General features: G+C 49.8%; 8 protein-coding genes across 8 annotated transcripts; 5 read left to right on the forward strand and 3 right to left on the reverse strand.

Moving 5' to 3' along the window:
- Positions 1-727: 727 nt before the first annotated feature.
- On the forward strand, positions 728-2242 carry Aspvir_007612 (uncharacterized protein; the record flags this gene model as incomplete). The annotated part of the gene is made up of 3 exons (XM_043270791.1): positions 728-1294; positions 1372-1572; positions 1637-2242. The coding sequence occupies 3 exons, from the start codon at positions 728-730 to the stop codon at positions 2240-2242; spliced, it is 1374 nt and encodes a 457-aa protein (XP_043126726.1).
- A 96-nt stretch (positions 2243-2338) lies between these two features.
- Aspvir_007613 (putative raffinose synthase protein Sip1) lies at positions 2339-5342 on the reverse strand (the record flags this gene model as incomplete). The annotated part of the gene is made up of 2 exons (XM_043270792.1): positions 2339-5041; positions 5148-5342. The coding sequence occupies 2 exons, from the start codon at positions 5340-5342 to the stop codon at positions 2339-2341; spliced, it is 2898 nt and encodes a 965-aa protein (XP_043126727.1).
- A 503-nt stretch (positions 5343-5845) lies between these two features.
- Positions 5846-7098, reverse strand: Aspvir_007614 (zinc-dependent alcohol dehydrogenase family protein; the record flags this gene model as incomplete). The annotated part of the gene is made up of 4 exons (XM_043270793.1): positions 5846-5890; positions 5949-6395; positions 6471-6860; positions 6937-7098. The coding sequence occupies 4 exons, from the start codon at positions 7096-7098 to the stop codon at positions 5846-5848; spliced, it is 1044 nt and encodes a 347-aa protein (XP_043126728.1).
- A 739-nt stretch (positions 7099-7837) lies between these two features.
- Positions 7838-10170, forward strand: Aspvir_007615 (uncharacterized protein; the record flags this gene model as incomplete). Its single annotated transcript, XM_043270794.1, has 10 exons — positions 7838-7906; positions 7961-8107; positions 8168-8272; positions 8327-8608; positions 8675-8730; positions 8783-8928; positions 8992-9150; positions 9513-9728; positions 9798-9866; positions 9914-10170. The coding sequence occupies 10 exons, from the start codon at positions 7838-7840 to the stop codon at positions 10168-10170; spliced, it is 1506 nt and encodes a 501-aa protein (XP_043126729.1).
- A 90-nt stretch (positions 10171-10260) lies between these two features.
- Aspvir_007616 (uncharacterized protein) lies at positions 10261-10886 on the forward strand (the record flags this gene model as incomplete). Its single annotated transcript, XM_043270795.1, has 2 exons — positions 10261-10541; positions 10589-10886. 2 exons carry the CDS (start codon positions 10261-10263, stop codon positions 10884-10886), a joined length of 579 nt encoding a protein of 192 aa, XP_043126730.1.
- A 633-nt stretch (positions 10887-11519) lies between these two features.
- On the forward strand, positions 11520-12608 carry Aspvir_007617 (N-terminal L-serine N(alpha)-acetyltransferase NAT4; the record flags this gene model as incomplete). Its single annotated transcript, XM_043270796.1, has 2 exons — positions 11520-11631; positions 11869-12608. 2 exons carry the CDS (start codon positions 11520-11522, stop codon positions 12606-12608), a joined length of 852 nt encoding a protein of 283 aa, XP_043126731.1.
- A 46-nt stretch (positions 12609-12654) lies between these two features.
- Positions 12655-14149, reverse strand: Aspvir_007618 (GPI-anchor transamidase subunit GAB1; the record flags this gene model as incomplete). Its single annotated transcript, XM_043270797.1, has 5 exons — positions 12655-12893; positions 12945-13567; positions 13616-13818; positions 13878-13942; positions 14008-14149. 5 exons carry the CDS (start codon positions 14147-14149, stop codon positions 12655-12657), a joined length of 1272 nt encoding a protein of 423 aa, XP_043126732.1.
- A 304-nt stretch (positions 14150-14453) lies between these two features.
- Positions 14454-16621, forward strand: nop7 (mRNA-binding ribosome synthesis protein NOP7; the record flags this gene model as incomplete). Its single annotated transcript, XM_043270798.1, has 3 exons — positions 14454-14475; positions 14534-14632; positions 14715-16621. 3 exons carry the CDS (start codon positions 14454-14456, stop codon positions 16619-16621), a joined length of 2028 nt encoding a protein of 675 aa, XP_043126733.1.
- Between the last annotated feature and the right edge of the window lie 590 nt (positions 16622-17211).

Below are 17211 nucleotides of genomic sequence, written 5' to 3' on the forward strand. Positions count from 1 at the left end.
GATTGCTGGACCCCTTGAGTGTGGAAGTGGATGCTAGAAAAGTTGGTGTATCCAGACAAAAGGCCGTCAAAGGATAGGGGGAACCTTCAACGAAAGTCCGCGAAGCTTGACAGAGGAAAAACCTAAACTTTGCATTGATTACCCATTCTTTCTTGCCGCCAAAATTATTTCAGACGGAGACTCATCAAGCAGGGAAGCGCCTCTGCATACATGGCAGTGCCTTCTTCATCGAAGAGTTGAAGCTCTGGTTGGTTTGGACAACCTCGGACGAGTGGTATGGCGACTTCAAACCGTGAAGCCAATGAGATACGCTCTAAGAGTCAATGAGATATGGCTTAACGGTCTAACCACTGCCCACCATGACTGGTCACCTACTTGTAGAAAAGGGGGAATAATTAGTACACAGTCAGCTTGAAGTACCATAGACATATTTACTTGCATTGGTGTTTTCCAGATCTTGTGAACGCATGGAGTGAATGAAAGCGAAATACAATGATGAATATAGTTAGACATAAACATAAACGCTGACTAAGAAATGCATAACACTGATGATCATCTTCTGGCCCTGACGAAGTCATCTCTTTACCACTCATGATTATTGACAAGCGTAGATTTCGACAGAGCACTTGAAGATCTCTGAACCATGGAATACCTTCTCCAAACGCTCATGTGATGAATATCCAGAGATCCACGAGCAGTCCCGCTCCACTTCATATCTGACAGCATCATGAAGCGCAGTCTGAACGGGGAAAATAAACAACTACAGCCCTGTTCGACTAGCGATCAGGTTCTCGAGGATAGAAAACCATCTCTACTCTCAACACTAGATGCGCCTGTCTCGCCACCTAGAAGAAGGAGTCGGGTCAAGAAAGTCTCGAACGATCAGCGTGAACCTTCAATATCGTCCGCGAAGCAAACAAATGTCGCAGACTCGAAAAACCCCGGTTCTGAACCAAGCCTTGCAGCCATCGAAGCTGGCGCAATAGAGGTGACAGACCACCTCAAGATCTTCTCCTCCAGACTTGCGAGGTGTGCTCGTCCGGTATCACCCCAAGTGCCTCGGCTGCCGATCAGAGACTGGGTGGATCTGTATGAACGAAACCTGTATCCAAATGGCCGACACTTTGTGATTCATCAACATGATCACCCCATCGCAGGACCGCACTATGACCTGCGGCTGCAGTTTTCGGAGACGAGCTCTGTCAGCTGGTCGATCATGTACGGTCTACCCGGTGATCCCAACAGTCGGCGGTTGAATCGGAATGCGACTGAGACGCGGGTGCATTGCTTTTGGGTATGTTGTCCCATGGCTCATTGTATTTAGTGAGGATTGTTCCCTTTACATTACTCTGACAGCCTTTGAACCTACAGAACCACCTAATTGAAGCAGCATCCGCAAGTACAGGTAGCATGATCATTTGGGACACAGGGGAATACGAAATCCTTCCTTCCCAGTCCGAGCCAGAAATGGCCGAAACAGACGATTCCCGGTCAGAACTCTCAGACACATCACTTCATTCTCCTGATTATAGGAAGACTGAGAGTGAGAAACTCCGCGAGGCTTTTCGCAACGTACGTGACATGTCCTTTCTACCTCAGCCCTTACGACGGCTGAAAGCATGCTGATAGCCAACAGAATAAAATTCGCCTCCGACTCCATGGAACCCGTCTTCCAGAGAACTACACCATCATCCTCCAACTAGACAAGAATTTTGACTTTGCAAAGCCATCTTCACGGGTTCCCCGCAAAAGACGTAGAAGGACTATTCGTTCATCAACGACCCGTCCGGAGCCCAGCACCTCCTCAGACAATGACATTTCAGACGGGAAATCTCACGATCAATCTGCAGACACAGGGGCAGACATAGACACAGCCACCATGGCCTCCCATTCCGAGTCCGAAAGCGCCATAGACCATCAGATTCGGGTGAACAATGCGTACCCCGGTTCCACAAACACGATCGGCTCGATCCACCAGCGACGATGGTTTGCCACGTTGGACCGGGTCAACTCCGGGTTTGTCCCTGAGCATGCTAAAGCTAAAGCTGGGTCAGCGAAGAAGAGGTGGGTGCGCAAGCGCAATGTGCGGACTGGACAGGACCTAGGGTTCGAGCCGTTCTATGTTCGCGGGCCTGAGGTCGAAAGGAGTGTGGTCACGGGGAGGCTGGGGAAGGATGTGTTGGAGGATGAAGGTGTGAGAGATTTTGTGCCGAGACGGGGGTGGAGGGCCGTTGTCGAGTAGGATTTCCCTGAGCCCCGTCGACCTACAGTTGACTGGACTCTGGGACAAAGCATTTCATTGCTGCTGATCGAAACCTATCCGGACTACATGAAACGATCATCCAACAAAGACCTGCACAAGGACCTCATTGCTCCATCCACTATCCAATCCCATTGCCTTCCACGCCGCCTGAACATCGACCGCTAAAACCTTAGCATGAGCACCTCCTTCCTTCCAAACCGTCTTTCTTGGCACAGGCCGGCCACGAATAGTCACCATGAAATTTCGAGCAATGCTCCAATCCTGCAGGTCAGAAAAATAAATACCCAGAGTCCCCAGACCTTTGAGGCTGACGTCGAAACGCAGCCGGCCGTTCTCCGCCATGATGATATCACTGTTTGCCACGGCGGCTGCGCCAGTCATCTTACCCAGCAAACCCAAGATAGCGACGTGGGTGAGCCTGGAGCCATCCGCGTTGCAGCCTCTACTTCCCCTAAGGGTAAAGGATTTGGTCGGGTAGGCCGTGAGAATCTCCCATTCTTTCTGCTCGAGTACAACGGACACGAGGGCCTTGTCGTCCGATGGATGCATCAGCTCCGTGATTTTGCCGCTTGTGTGTGCGCGGATAATGTACTGGCCATCTGAGCCTGGATGAATGCCTGGGAAATCGCGCAAGGGCACGATGCAAGATGATCCCGCGGCGTGGATGTTGAAGAGTCCCAGAATGCCGCTGCCTGTCTTGGCCCACCCGGTGTACGTGCCGATGCGGAGGATGTTGCCTTCGTTGTAATCGTGGTACATGTCTAGCGTGCGTCCCACGATGCTAGGTCTGAGGATGACTGTTGATCCATGGATAGTGGGCGCGGTCATCTGGTTAATGACCGGTAGGCCATGTTTACCGGGCTCGTCGGTGATGTATATCGGGCCACCTGAGAGGCATCGTGCAGCTGCATGGAACGAAGCGTAGGGATGGCACGTCTGGAACATGTCCCAGTCCGGCAAGATGTTAAGATACCGTGTCAAGAGGGCATTGTGTGCGTTGCAAAATACATGCCAAGTGTGAGATGCCGGGATCTCCGGGAAGTAGTCATCCGAGTTGCGCAGAGCGATCTGAGGCTTGTTCGTCGGGAGCTGGGAGTGAAAGATGGCTTGGGGGATCATGGACATGCACGAGATTGCCCTTGTACTGAAGTGACTTAGGGAGGAAATGGACCATGCGTCCTGGTAAGCGTTCATAAACCGTCTGCGGTCCTCGGGGTCTTTCAGCAGATCAAGGAAGAACTGGGCGTCTGTTTTGACCGAATCAACACCGACAGATGTTAAAAAGCTGTAGAAATCATCATAAAAGCGCTGAATATCTTCAGGGTCAATGGCCAGCAAGGACCCATTCTCGAAGGCGTGCGCACCGGGCCCTCCTGTGGCCGGATCCGTAACCTGCACCTCTTTGGTCTTGTACGCTCGGGCAAGATCCCCGTTCGGCGAAATTCCACCCCAGTATCCAAAGAGAGCATGCCAGACCGCGATATGCTGGATATTCCGATGCTTCTGGCGGATGGTCTCTATGCCCTGTTTAAATCCCTGCGGGAAAGCTTTGGGATCTGCCTCAAACCGCGTCCACGCCCTCTTGAACTGTGACTCGCCTTCGTTGTCGAGAGTCTGCCAATTGTCATCTATAATCAGATTCTGAATTTTGATTCCCTGCTCCTTCAAGGAGTCAAGAGCGAAAAGGATCTTTTCTTCGGTCAGGTTCTGCCCCAGCCCGTTCCAAGTACAGTAGCTTAGGCCATCATACCACTCCGACATCCATTGCGCCTGGGGGTCCTTTTCTACCACCACAATATCGTTGTCGACGGGCGAGACCGGGGTCGGCGATCGATCAGACAATACCTCCGTAGCGTACGGCCTGACCAATTTCCGAGCTTCGTATATGACAGCACTCATGGCTACTTCGAAATCATCGGCGGCAGAAGCAAGAACCTGGAACTTGCTTGCTTCAGTGTGATCACTCTTCGCCTTAATCACGACTTCCCCTCTCTCGTTCGAAGCAAGCACAGTGAGGACATCACTAATTCCTGAGACTGCCAGAAGAACCAGGTGGGAACCGTCGGTCCGCAGGAAGGAACATAATACGGCATCCTCTGTCAAGCTGAATTTCTTCTTTCCATGTCTAGGTCCAAGCCATGGAATCCATACCCTTACTAGGGCAAAATAGCGAGCGATTGAGGACGGCTGGCCCAGGGCGACCCGCTTGAGCCCGGACTGGCCCTCTTTGGCCGCTTCTACTGATCCAGAAAGGCTCCACAGAAGAGAAGCAGGGGCCTCACTCGTACGCGACTCGACCTCGACCTCAGTCGAGAGATTATCAAAGTACTTGCCAAATCCCTCTCTATCTGACGTTGTAGATGCATTTCCATATGTCATCGCAAAAGGACTAAACGACGGTGCCCGAGCGGGATCTGTAGCAACAGATGAAGAAAACCCCGTGTCGAACTGAGAATTCCGCGCCGCAAATACCAGCTCCCCGTCATTGATATGACGTTGTTGGTTCACCCATTGCCATTCTGCCTCTGGAGTGGCACGAAATCGAACCGTGAACCGCGCATAGCCCCCTGTAGCAGGGAGAGCGATGTCCTCGGAGAAGACATAGCGACGGTACTTGTAATCCTCCTCGTCCCCGTTCATCAGAGGGGCTACAATGGGCTCACATTCCTTCAACGGGAGTGCTGTCCATTCGGAGCTGGAGAGATTATGCCATATCTGGGCCTCCCATGGCTGCTCCGGAAATAAGCTGGCTGATTCAATTACCACAGTAAAGCGAAGCTATTGTCCATTAGTTTATTTGATTGGTGGGTAGTAAAATGAACCAAGGAGAGGTAGCTCTCCCCAAGCCTAAGATGAACACAGAAAATCAATGGTAATAGCTCACCGTATCGTCCTTTTCCGACTGCAAGGCTTTCTGTACCCTTGGTATACCAGTGACCTGCCCCAGAGGCGGCCAGCACGTCACGCGTGCAAACAGACTCATTTGCGCGGGACGGTAGAAGTGGAGCTGTGATGGCATCTGATGGCGACCCGGACCGATGATGGGCCGAGTCGACGTATTCCTTGTGCTGACCTGCATCTCAAGAGTAGATCGGAAGACTCGAGAATATTATTAAGTCAAGTATGGAGCTAAGAAGTGGGGAATCATCACTACTTTGCAGTAGTACGGAGTAGTGTGAAGAGGACCCATTTTCACAAGGGGGTGCAAATCAGGAGAAGGGGATGCTGGACGATCATGGCGTTATGATGCATGATGAGCTGTTGTGCGGCGGTGGCGTGTTGCGGGCAAGATGAGGGGAAGCCGGAAGGTGCTGAGCGATGGCTGGTTGGTGTTCCCGGATGAGAAGCTACCTATCTACCTGCGATGCACCTCTCTAGACAGTACAAGAAAGCTAATATATCTTCGCCTAGTGTCGATTAAGAGTAGATAAGGGAATTAGAACGTTGAAAAGGATGGCTTAGATAGCATCATACGTCTATTGGCATCAATCACATCACTGCATAGATAGTACAATGGCTATGGTATTCAAAGTTGTCGTATTCATCATTTAATAGCCTTCGCATAGTCTGATACGCTCGCGTTTAATCAACCTCAATTGCCAGCTTTCCGAGATGCTTTTGAGCCCACTATTGCTTGCCGTTAGCTCCCCATTCTCAATAACCTTTTAATGAAAAGAAGACTCACCATGTATTCATAGGCTTCCTTGGCCTGATCGAGACGGAAAACCTTCTCGTCAACGACCGGGTGGATGTTGTTCACCTCAATGGCCTTGATCATATCGTTCATCAAAGCCTTGCTTCCGACATATACACCCCGAATGGTGCAGATGTGGTTGAGTGCTTCAAGCATGCCAGGCTGACCCTTGGGATCAACACCTCCTAAGAAACCAATGATGCTGATTGTGCCCTCAAACTTGATGCACTTCAAACTCTGACTAAGAGTTCCAGCGCCTCCCACTTCGATAATGTGATCGACACCGACGTTGTCGGGAGTCAGAGAGCGAGCAATTTCGCCCCAGTTGGGGTTCGTCTTGTAGTTGATGATATGGTCCGCTCCAAGCTCCTTGAGCTTCTTAGCCTTCACATCAGATGAGGTCGTAGCAATAACAGTAGCTCCCGCTGCTTTAGCGAACTATTCCAGGAATATTGTCAGCTTGTCGCATGTTCCTTTCTCAAGTATGCGGCCAACATCATCTTGAAGACGTACCTGCAGGGCAAACAAGCTAACACCGCCCGTTCCTTGTACCAGAACGATCTCACCCGGCTTAAGAGCGTTCATGCCGTACAGAGCATTCCAGCTGGTGAGAGCAGCGCAGGTAAGGGTACTTGACTCGAGGAAGTTTAGATTCCTGGGAGCCCTGACCAGGCCATTTTCGTTGAAAACACCGTATTGGCGCAGAGTACCATCGAAGACACCACCGAGACCGGATTTAGTGCTCCGCGTATCGACAGGACCATGCTGATGGAATTGATTGAACAAGGTCACCACCTTGTCGCCTTTCTTGAACTGGGTCACTTTCGACCCAACCTCGACGACCTCGCCGGCACCATCGGAACCGGCGACGACGGGGAATTTGAGAGGGAAGGGGTACATCCCCTGTCAGAACCATAAGTGTCAGCGACAAAAGATTGATTTGCTCATTGCCATCTCATGTGTAGATGAAATGACGCACCTTGGGGATGATCAGGTCACGATAGTTGAGCGACGCAGCGCGTAGCTTGACAAGGACCTCATTTTCACCACACTTGGGCACAGGAGCTTCCTTAAAATTAAGACTATCGAAACCGTTCTCCTTATCCACAACAACCCACTGCTTCATAGTCGATGGAGCCATTTTTCGTATGTAAGGCGTCGAGTCCCGGGCTGGTCGATTGAAGAGGTATCGCGATCGAAATCAAGCTGCTAGCTAGAAATATACTGATCAGGGAGGCCTAAGCAGTTATTTTTACCCAAGCTCTCGACCTCTAGTTCTTGACGTAAAGGGAGCTCCACCTGCTATGACGGCACACTGATTAACTCTCCGATTCGGGCCATCTTTAACGGTGCCCGGGGGTTATCCGAAATATCTAGGTTTAGTCAATGTGAGTGAGGATCCTCGGTTCAATCTGCTTATAAATCCTGTCAATCTTTGTTCACTTTGCTGGAAATCTCTTGGGCAACGACTGCCGGGTGTCTCCTAAGGTGGTGTTGATTCTAGCTGCTCAAGGGATTGAAAGTGGATGTGGATACCTTCAAACACCGAGTCTCCGAATGGCCGGCAGTTGCACCTAAAGTGATATGTTTCTGATTGTTTCGATTGATAATCATCAACGCTAGGGGATGAACAGTAGAATGGTGAATGTAGGATCCGTCTTCGTCGTACTCTACCATTTGTCTAGCCATTTTCTCTGTGATCTACGACAGTCTTATCGCTGGTGAGATCTACATTGCATGAGGGGTAAAACCGTAAACCAGTCAGCAGTCTGGCGCGTCCCCTCACTAATTTGAGAACCGACCTTTTTGCATTCATCTCATCTCTGCAGAGGTGGCTGCTTGTATAGCCTATCTTTCTTGAACTCAGGAACGTATCGATTATGTCTCTAGGGCGTAAATTCAAGCTCAATTCTGGGTATGAGATCCCAGCTGTTGGTCTAGGAACCTGGGTTAGTAGAGGTCAACGTTTGAGCTATATGAATCTTATGTTAATGAGCGGACAGCGATCAGCGCCTCGCGATGTAGAAGATGCCGTTGCGACAGCTCTTCGCGTGGGATACCGCCATATCGACTGTGCTGCGGTCTATTTGAATGAAGCCGAAGTAGGACTGGGATGGAAGAAGTCCGGGGTTCCTCGCAAGGAAATATTTGTTGGTTCAATCATAGTTCCCTCAATTGCATCTGATAAAGTATCTCATTTCCCTCTGCAGTTAACGAGCAAGCTGTGGAATACGCACCATCATCCGAGCCATGTCGAAGAAGCGCTCGACAGGACACTCAAGGATCTACAGACGGATTATTTGGACTTGTACCTGGTATGTCCGTAACTCAGTTACACTCTTAACGTATCTCTACTGATGGATGAAAAGATCCACTGGCCCATATCATTTACACATACAGCCGAGACCTTCCAACCCGTTGACCCGGTCACAAAACGATTCCGTTTAGTGGACATTCCCATCGGCGATACTTGGGCAGCATTGGAGAAGCTAGTCAAGGCTGGCAAGATTCGAAGCATTGGAGTCAGTAATTTCACCATCGAGAAGATGGAGGAACTACTTAAGACAGCAGAGATTCCTCCGGCGGTCAACCAGATCGAGGCTCATCCTTACCTCCTTCAGCCCAAGTTGTTTCGCTATCTGAAAGAGAATGTACGTCTCACCGATCTCCTAAAATGACATACAGAACTCATACAGAACCTGTTGACTATCTCCCAGAATATTCTACCTGTTGCCTATAGCCCTCTTGGCAACAATATCTTCGGTGCTCCTCGGTATACTCAATCCTCATATCACCGCTGACGGAGTGAACTAACTGTCAAACAGTGTTGTAGATGACCCCGTCGTGATCGAAATAGCAAAAAGACTGGGCAAAGATCCTGCGGGATTGCTGATCTCTTGGGCTGTCCAGCGTGGTTCCGCTGTTATTCCAAAGAGTGTCACCCCAGCTCGGATTGAGAGCAACTTTCAAGGTATCTATTGAACCCGGCCCTCAGTGTTCGAACCTCTTTGACTGACCAGCACGTGTCTATCAGACTTCATCATTCCTGATGCGGAATTCGAAGCTCTCAACAACCTCGACCGCCATCAGCGATATAGCTATCCGTTCCGTTGGGGTGTGGATGTGTTTGGGGAATTGGGTGCTGAGGAAGCCGAGAGACGCGCAGAGGAGCATGCAGCGAAGCTTAGGGCGGGTGAGAGCAAATAATTCTCGTAGCGGTTACATGTCCTATAGATTCTGAGTGGCATATACATACATATATAACGATCTATACACTAATTGGATGGGGTTGGTGCTGGGTGCTTAATTCTTCAAGATGGGAATGAGTCAGTTGATGCACTTCTTGCAATGAATACGTCCATGCGAGTGCAGAAGTCCGTCTTGAACCATTGTACATGAGAAACATTGAATTCAGCAGACTGCGTCATGGCTACCTGAAACCATGGTGCTGTGATCGAGCGCATGAAGAAGCAGAATTCCACCAACCGAGAATGAAGACGTGGACACCTGAATAACTGACAAATACTGCGCAATTCAAGAACTAAGTCCCTTGAGGCTCCGTCTTCCACGTTCACTCGGACAATGGAATCGAGACTGTGCTTGTACCCGAGTATGCAAATGAGCTTCGCGCTCACCATGCCTTGAGCTTTGGCCGTGCCATTACGCTGGAGTTCCACTCAGATATTCACGGATTCGAACCTTTCAATCAACTAGCCAGCAGCGATGAGATCTTCCAAGATGCTATCCAAATGAAGCTGACCCAGAACCTGGGTAAGTCTTAGGATCTCGAAATAAGTCTCACGTCATGTACAATCTACTGATTTCTTGGTTGTCAAACAGGAAATATGACCAAGCCCCTCTCAGATGAGACATCGATTGTCCTTGAAAAGCACTGGTCCAACGATGCCAGTGAGTTATCATTTCCCGGTCTGTTTCACAACTACTGATCAGGTCAGACTGGTATGAAGTGGCGCTCAAGCCGAGCATTCTTCAAATGGTTGCCCAGCTCTCATCAAAAGCCATCCTTGGGGACAAGATTTGTCGCAACCCAGACTGGCTACGTATTACTGTTGGCTATACCGTGGATACCTTCTTAGCCGCTGAGGATCTCCGACTCTGGCAAAGGTTGTTACGACCTATTGTGGCCAACATTTTGCCATCCTGCCGTAAATTCCGCCAGGAACAACGAAGAAGCAAGCGACGGAAATCATAATGCCGGTGCTGGAAGAAAGACCCAGTGATCCAGAAGCAGCCAGGAAGGCAGATCAGCCACCAAACGCTCTATGATGATGCTATGCAGTAAATGGAGGAATGCGCCAAAGGTCGGTCCTATCCCCCTGCGGAAGCGCAAATGGCCTTCTCACTGGTTGCCATCCATACGACATCAGACATGCTCACGCAGGTCTTCCTCGACCTTTGTGCTCATGAAGATGTTATCCAAGCGCTTCGCGAGGAAATTGTGGCGGTCATCCAGGACGAAGGATGGAAGAAGACCGCCTTATATAAGCTCAAACTTATGGACAGTGTGCTGAAGGAAAGTCAAGGCTTGAAGCCGATCAAAATCGGGGAGGAATTCTATCCCCTGTCAAGTGTCTGTATCTCGTGATACTAGAAAGACTGACTGCGCCAAGCTTCAATGAGACGTCTCGCGCTCGAGGATGTCAAATTGTCCGATGGCACACTCATTCCAAGGGCTCCTCCATTCTCGTCTCTAGCCACAAAATGTGGGATCCAGCCGTTTACCCAAACCCGGAGACCTTCGATCCCTATCGATTTTTGAGACTACGCGAGACTCCCGGCCATGAGACTTCGGCTCAGCTAGTGTCGCCGTCTCCAGAGTATCTCGGATTGGCTATGGGAAGCACGCTTGTCCAGGACGGTTCTTCGCTGTCAACGGGGTCAAGATCGCCTTGTGCCATATTCTATTAAAGTATGATTTCAAACTGGCTGATGGCTATACACCGACGGTGCGAAGGAGGAGCATCTCGCTCAGCGCTGATCCTTCGGCGAAGCTCGTCATCAGACGGCGACAAGAAGAGATTGCTCTCTGAAGGTAAAAACTGCGTTTTGTTATCACGCCACTGCCAATTTGTGTTATGCTATTTGTGTGTAATAAGATGCACTGCATATATTGTAAGCCATTAAGTATGAACTATCTCTTCTTGTAACACACCAGTCCACAAATCGAAGGTGTCCTATATTGATAAGCCCAGAGTGAAAAATGAATGCTATAAAGTCTCGACACAATGTGCTGTCTGCATTTGTCAAGGTCAATATGCTGGAAGAATATTCAATTTTCCAGCTAGAACAATCAAGGTCGAAGAATGGTTGAACTTGGGCCAAGATAGTATTGATTCAAACCGTGATTGCGGGAGAGAAAAGGGAGTGACAAGCGTCAAACACCAACTGGCGAGCATAGACATTGATGATTGTGTGAAAATCGGCCTCAAGACAGCCAAACAACCTCTAAAACTGCTTGATCACCAGAAATAATCCCCACATATTTATGATACTTGTTGCCATGAACTCTGATAAATAGATCTGAGAGAAGCGGTAATCACAATGCCAGCTGTCAGAAAAGGCAGGGTGACAAAAACCAAGGCAAAACAGTCATCACGGCGAAAATCCACTCAGCGTAGCTTGACAGGGAAGGCAGATGATGACCAGAATAAAGGTGAGTGACCCCCCGAGCCGTGATTGTCGATGTCTATAGATGTGCATAGCTGTGGTCCTGGATGAACGCAGAACGCTGGATTCATCATTGTTTTATCTGCCCCTTTCTGCTGTGCCGTGACGGACCCAACTCCCTTCGCTCAAAACTACACCCCATACTCTTCGCTCAATTTTTATCTGAAAGATTCTAGACTTAACAGATACAACTGAATCAAGATTCGTATTGACGCATTTACAGATCCCAAGCCACTACCTCTGGTAGAGCGCACCAACAGTCTACCAATCGAAGACTTCACCTCGCTATATATCGACCCAGAGCTTCTTGATTACAATTTACTATGGTATTCAAAGGACAAATACAGTCGACATGACGGCAATAAGTCTCAAATCAAAGTGCACTGCACCGTCGACGTCTACTCATCCAGTACGATGCCCGCTGAGGAATTCGACGTGTGTTTCAATCTCGTCGAGCAGACGTCGGCAGATGCTTACAGGGCGTCCAGCTCGGGATGGTCTGCGGCTCGCAAGCGAAAAGAGATGCGATTGCCTGATATGAAATACCTTATTCAGCGACGCAGTCGGTCAGGTTCACCTGAAGTGACCATCGGGGACGGCATATCCTTCCAGAGGGGAGAGATACTTGCGTTCCTTTCGTTTATGGTCACGTACGAGGATGGCAGGGAAGTAATCTACTGTTATGAGGTGCATGTATCGCCAAAGGCTCAGGGCCTGGGAATTGGAATGCATCTGATGATGCTGTTGCGATCAATCGGGCTCAAAATTGGCCTGGAGAAGGCTATGTTGACCTGCTTTCGGTCTAACCATCGCGCATTGCGGTTTTACAAGTCAATCGGTTACAAGGTGGATGAGAACTCCCCCAGGTCGATTCGGTTGCGGACAGGAGAAGTGGAGCCTGACTACTATATCATGTCTGAATCTCTGAAGCAGCAGTCGACACATGAGAATGACGGTGATTGAAATTCCTTTCGAAGTTCGATATCGAAAAGGTCTATGGTACCCTGATCTAGACCTGTCTAACATCTTTGCCTCGCATTTCTGGATTCTCCTGCTCCCACTCGTCTCTGAGAACGGCAAAGATTGTGTCTGCCAAGAGGATGGAGAGTCCCAGACTCCACACTAGTGTGATCGCATAGAAGAAGTTGGCATTGCCAGATCCAGCGTAAATCCATAAGTGGTAGAACGCAGGGCCCAGGAGGGTGGCGTACAGAAGAGCGGAAATGGCAAAAAAGGTGTAGCGCATCACTGGTTGTGGTTAGCATGAGCGACCGCCAGAGGGACACTCGCAGAACTTACATGGGAACAGATGCCGGTAAAGAGGAAGAAGTGCAAAGTACAAGGAGGCATCCGAAATACTAGGATACGGCTTGAAAATGGCGAAGATGCCCATAAGGGAAGTCAGAACAAAAAGAGGCTGCTTGCGCAATCGAACGGTGAAACCACCGACATAGCCCGTTAGGTGGAGCCAGAAGACGCCAAGGAAGAACTCTCTGAAGGAATCAAAGATTTCGATGAAGAAATACCACCAGAGGCCAATGTTAGGAGTCAGGTCAGGGACAAGCAATTGGAAACCGTATGTTGCAGAGATAAACTGCCGAAAGTCTGGGACGACTAAGTAAGATAGGCCTAGAAGACCCCCGACGCCCAGCAAAAGTATGCCAAAGTGCTGAATGGAGAAGACTGCAACTCTAGATGGAGGTTTCGTGACTTGAGTACGTCGATCATAACACAGAAGCACGAGCGGAACAAACAGAAGGGCCGGGTAGATCGACAAATATGACGCGCATCCTAGAGCGAGCATGGCATTGAAACTATTCCCAGTGACGGCATTGGACAGAGCATAAAGGATTGCGGTCGAAGTAAAGGCGCTTGTGGATCGGCCCAGACAGGCGGCAATGGTGAAGGGGTTGAAAAGGTACCTGCTATCCGTCAGCGTAGCCATGCAGGAACTCGCAGAGTGTAACTACCATGCTGCCACATCTACCCCACCCCACTTGATATCCTTGCGCAACGCTGTATACAATCTTCCCGATATCGCCTGGTTGGAGTCGGATATGGTAACCAAGGCATTTGCATTAACAAGGTCGATCAGAGCGTAAAAGACCGCCGTCGCTAACGGATAGTCTCTAGCATTCGGTAGTAGGGCAAATATAGGGAGAAGAAGCGGCGCCTAACCCGTGGTACTGCGACTTAGTAAAGACCAGAGAGAGCGGATACCGGACTCCATACCTGATGGAAGACGCCTCCGTCGTAAGGGGAAACATTCCGAGTGTAAAGAAAGAGGCCTTCTTGAACTGGAGATAGAGATGTCAGCACGAGCATTCCAGGCACAGAGGAAACATGCTTGTGTACAACTCACGTCTTTTGAAACTGTTCACTGGTGTAGAAACCTCGACTCTGCCCGTCAGCAGGTCCGGCAGCGAGGGGAACAGGAGCAAGAGGAGAAGTCGCAAGACGAAAGCACCGCCGAACACGGCGGCTTTCCGTCGATCGACCGGCATGATGTGTTTAACAAGGAATTGAGGATCGCAGCATAGCAATTATCGATAACTGACTATCACTATCTGGCTTTCAGTCAGTGTCTCACAGTCGCTCTAGGCTTGTATTGCTCCAGCTGTCCTTCGGCCTAAAGCGCCAAGACTCCGCGCATTACCCTTTTCCGCAGCGCACGGGCCAACTAAGCTTGTGATTGGAGAAAAAAAAGAAAAAAGACGGAAAAAAGAGTTATCAAGAAATTTTTCTGGTTATCAGAGAAAAAAGTCTCCCCATCAACAACTTTTCGCTCAACAGCCGTACACCGCAAAGATGGGTAAAATCAAGAAGAAGGGTATGCTTATCGAACCATATTCTTTGCACTCTTGAGTTTCAATTGACTTTTTTTTCAGGTACCTCTGGTCAGGCCAAAAACTACATTACGAGAACTCAGGCAGTTCGCAAGCTTCAGATCTCTCTGCCTGACTTCCGTCGTCTTTGTATCTTCAAGGGTATGTTCAGTGAATCCGATCTTCCATTTCTCCTCCTATATGTGATGGCGTCGATTCTAATCCTATTGTCCCTGCGCATTAGGTATCTATCCTCGTGAGCCTCGGAACAAGAAGAAGGCCTCGAAAACATCGACCCCGAATACCACCTTCTACTACACCAAGGACATTCAATATCTTCTCCATGAGCCCCTACTCAGAAAATTCCGGGATCAGAAAGCCGTTGCGAAGAAGATTGCACGATCCCTTGGACGCGGAGAAGTCGGCGATGCAGCTCGGTTGGAGAAGAACCATGCTCCCAAGCTCACATTGGACCATGTAATCAAGGAGCGCTATCCCACTTTCATTGATGCCTTGAGAGATTTGGATGATGCCCTGTCACTTCTTTTCCTCTTTGCCAACCTTCCCTCAACCGCCCACGTTCCTCCTAAGACTATTGCCCTCTGCCAACGGCTTTGTCACGAATTTCAGCATTACTTGATCGCGACCAACTCTCTGCGCAAATCTTTCCTTTCGATCAAGGGTATCTACTATCAGGCTACCATCCAAGGACAGGACATTATGTGGCTGGTTCCTTACCGATTCGTGCAGCGCGTCAACGGCGACGTCGATTACCGTATCATGGCCACATTCGTTGACTTCTACACCACTCTGCTCGGATTCGTGAACTTCCGATTGTACTCCTCGCTTGGCCTGAGATATCCCCCCAAGTTTGACACCAGAAGCGACGAAAATGGGGCGGAATTGGCGGCTTTCACCCTTGAGGGCCGTGGAGTCGGCGATGCCCCGAAGGCCATCGAGGGTGGTAACACACAAGCAACCACCTCCACTAACAAGGAGGTCTCGAAGGAGATTCAGGCTAAGGTCGACAACGTGATCAAATCAGCAGGACTGGATCAAGCAAAGGAGGAGCCGGCGGCCGAGACGACTGAGGAATCTAGTGAAACGATCGACAAGTTCGAGCCCGCAGCCCCAGAAGCCGATACACTCCCCCAACCCGACCTGAGCGGAAGCGAGGCCGGATCGCTCTTCGCCCCATTCACATTCTACATCTCACGAGAGGCACCTAGAGCTCCCCTTGAGTTCATTCTGCGGGCTTTCGGCTGCAAGAGAATCGGCTGGGATGCCGTGCTCGGTGATGGTGCTTTCACTCACGACGAGACAGATACTCGCATTACTCATCAGATCGTCGACCGACCTCAACTGCCCGAGTCCTCTCTCCCAGCTATTCCTGCTGCCTCGAAGGACGGTTCCGATGCCGTTCAGAAGGTGAAGCCCGGTACTCGGATTCCTGGTCGAACCTACGTCCAGCCTCAGTGGGTTTGGGATTGCATCAATGAGGGCAAACTTGTCCGTCCGGATTTGTATGCACCCGGTGCCACCCTTCCGCCTCACTTGAGCCCGTGGGTCAAGCCTTCAAGAGGCGGCTACGATCCTCGAGCCAGCCTGGCCGAGCAGGAAGAAGAAGGCGAGGCCGAGTTAGCGGAGGACAGTGACGAGGAGATGGAAGAAGCGTCCAACGATAAGAAGGCCGTAGCTAAGGCAGATGTTGGATCGGATAGTGAAGCCGAGGATGAGTCTGTCGACGGTGGTATGAATGTTGCCGGTACCGACGATGACGAGAGCGAAAGTGAAGAGGAAGAGCAAGACTTTGGTGGATTTGACGATGAAGAGGCTGCTTCCGAATCAGAGGACGAAGAGGAAGCGGTTCGCACGCAGCACCAGAAGGAACTCGAGGCTGAGGCTGCTGGTCTTCCCTTCTCTTCCAACGGTGCTACTAGCGACTCATCCAAGAAGAAGGCTTCCCAGGCTAAGAAGATCGCTTCCAAGAAGCGCAAGGAGGAGGAAGAGCTGGAGAGACAGAAGATGATGATGAGCCGTAAGAAGCGCAAGTTGCTTGAGAAGATGATCTACTCGAACAAGAAGCAGTCCGAGGAAGCGGCGAAGCTGCGGTCGAAGAGGAGAAAGCTTGAGAAGGAGGCGGAAAAATAAGTTCATTAGATAAAAGTTAGCAGCATGCTTTTGGCGACAAGATGATATCCTTTTCTGGAATTTGGGGACATTCAATCTTCTGGCGTCATTCCTTGGCTTTGTACTAATTTCAGCATATATACATCGTATATTAAGATTCCTCCATGTATTTGTACGAAGGGTATCTATAGAATATCAAACATACGGAGTACGTCTGCCAAAAGCTCGACCCTGGAATCTGAGGCTGTAGCTGTTCGTACGTCACGTGATATCAATTTCTTTTTCTGGTTCTCGTCTGAATGGGATTCCTACATGTAATCAAAACTCATAAGGCTCGGGATCTTTCCGCAAGAAAAACAATGTTTCCAAGCCAGGTCCGCTGAGATTCGCTTCTGAAGAACTTGCGCTGTTTTGGCAACCTTCTATCTAACGCCTCTGAATGGGGTCATGATTACTCCGGAACGCCAGCTGCAACGGACAAGGCACTCTTGATTTTGACCATGCAATGTTAGGAGACGGGCAATTTTCATCATATTACTTCAACGCCACGTATATGTGAGCTGTCACTTTATAAGTTCTAGATACTTAGAGGCGTATGACACTCTTAGACC

The sequence above is a fragment of the Aspergillus viridinutans genome (assembly GCF_018404265.1).
Source record: "Aspergillus viridinutans IFM 47045 DNA, scaffold_5, whole genome shotgun sequence".
NCBI lineage: Eukaryota > Fungi > Ascomycota > Eurotiomycetes > Eurotiales > Aspergillaceae > Aspergillus > Aspergillus viridinutans.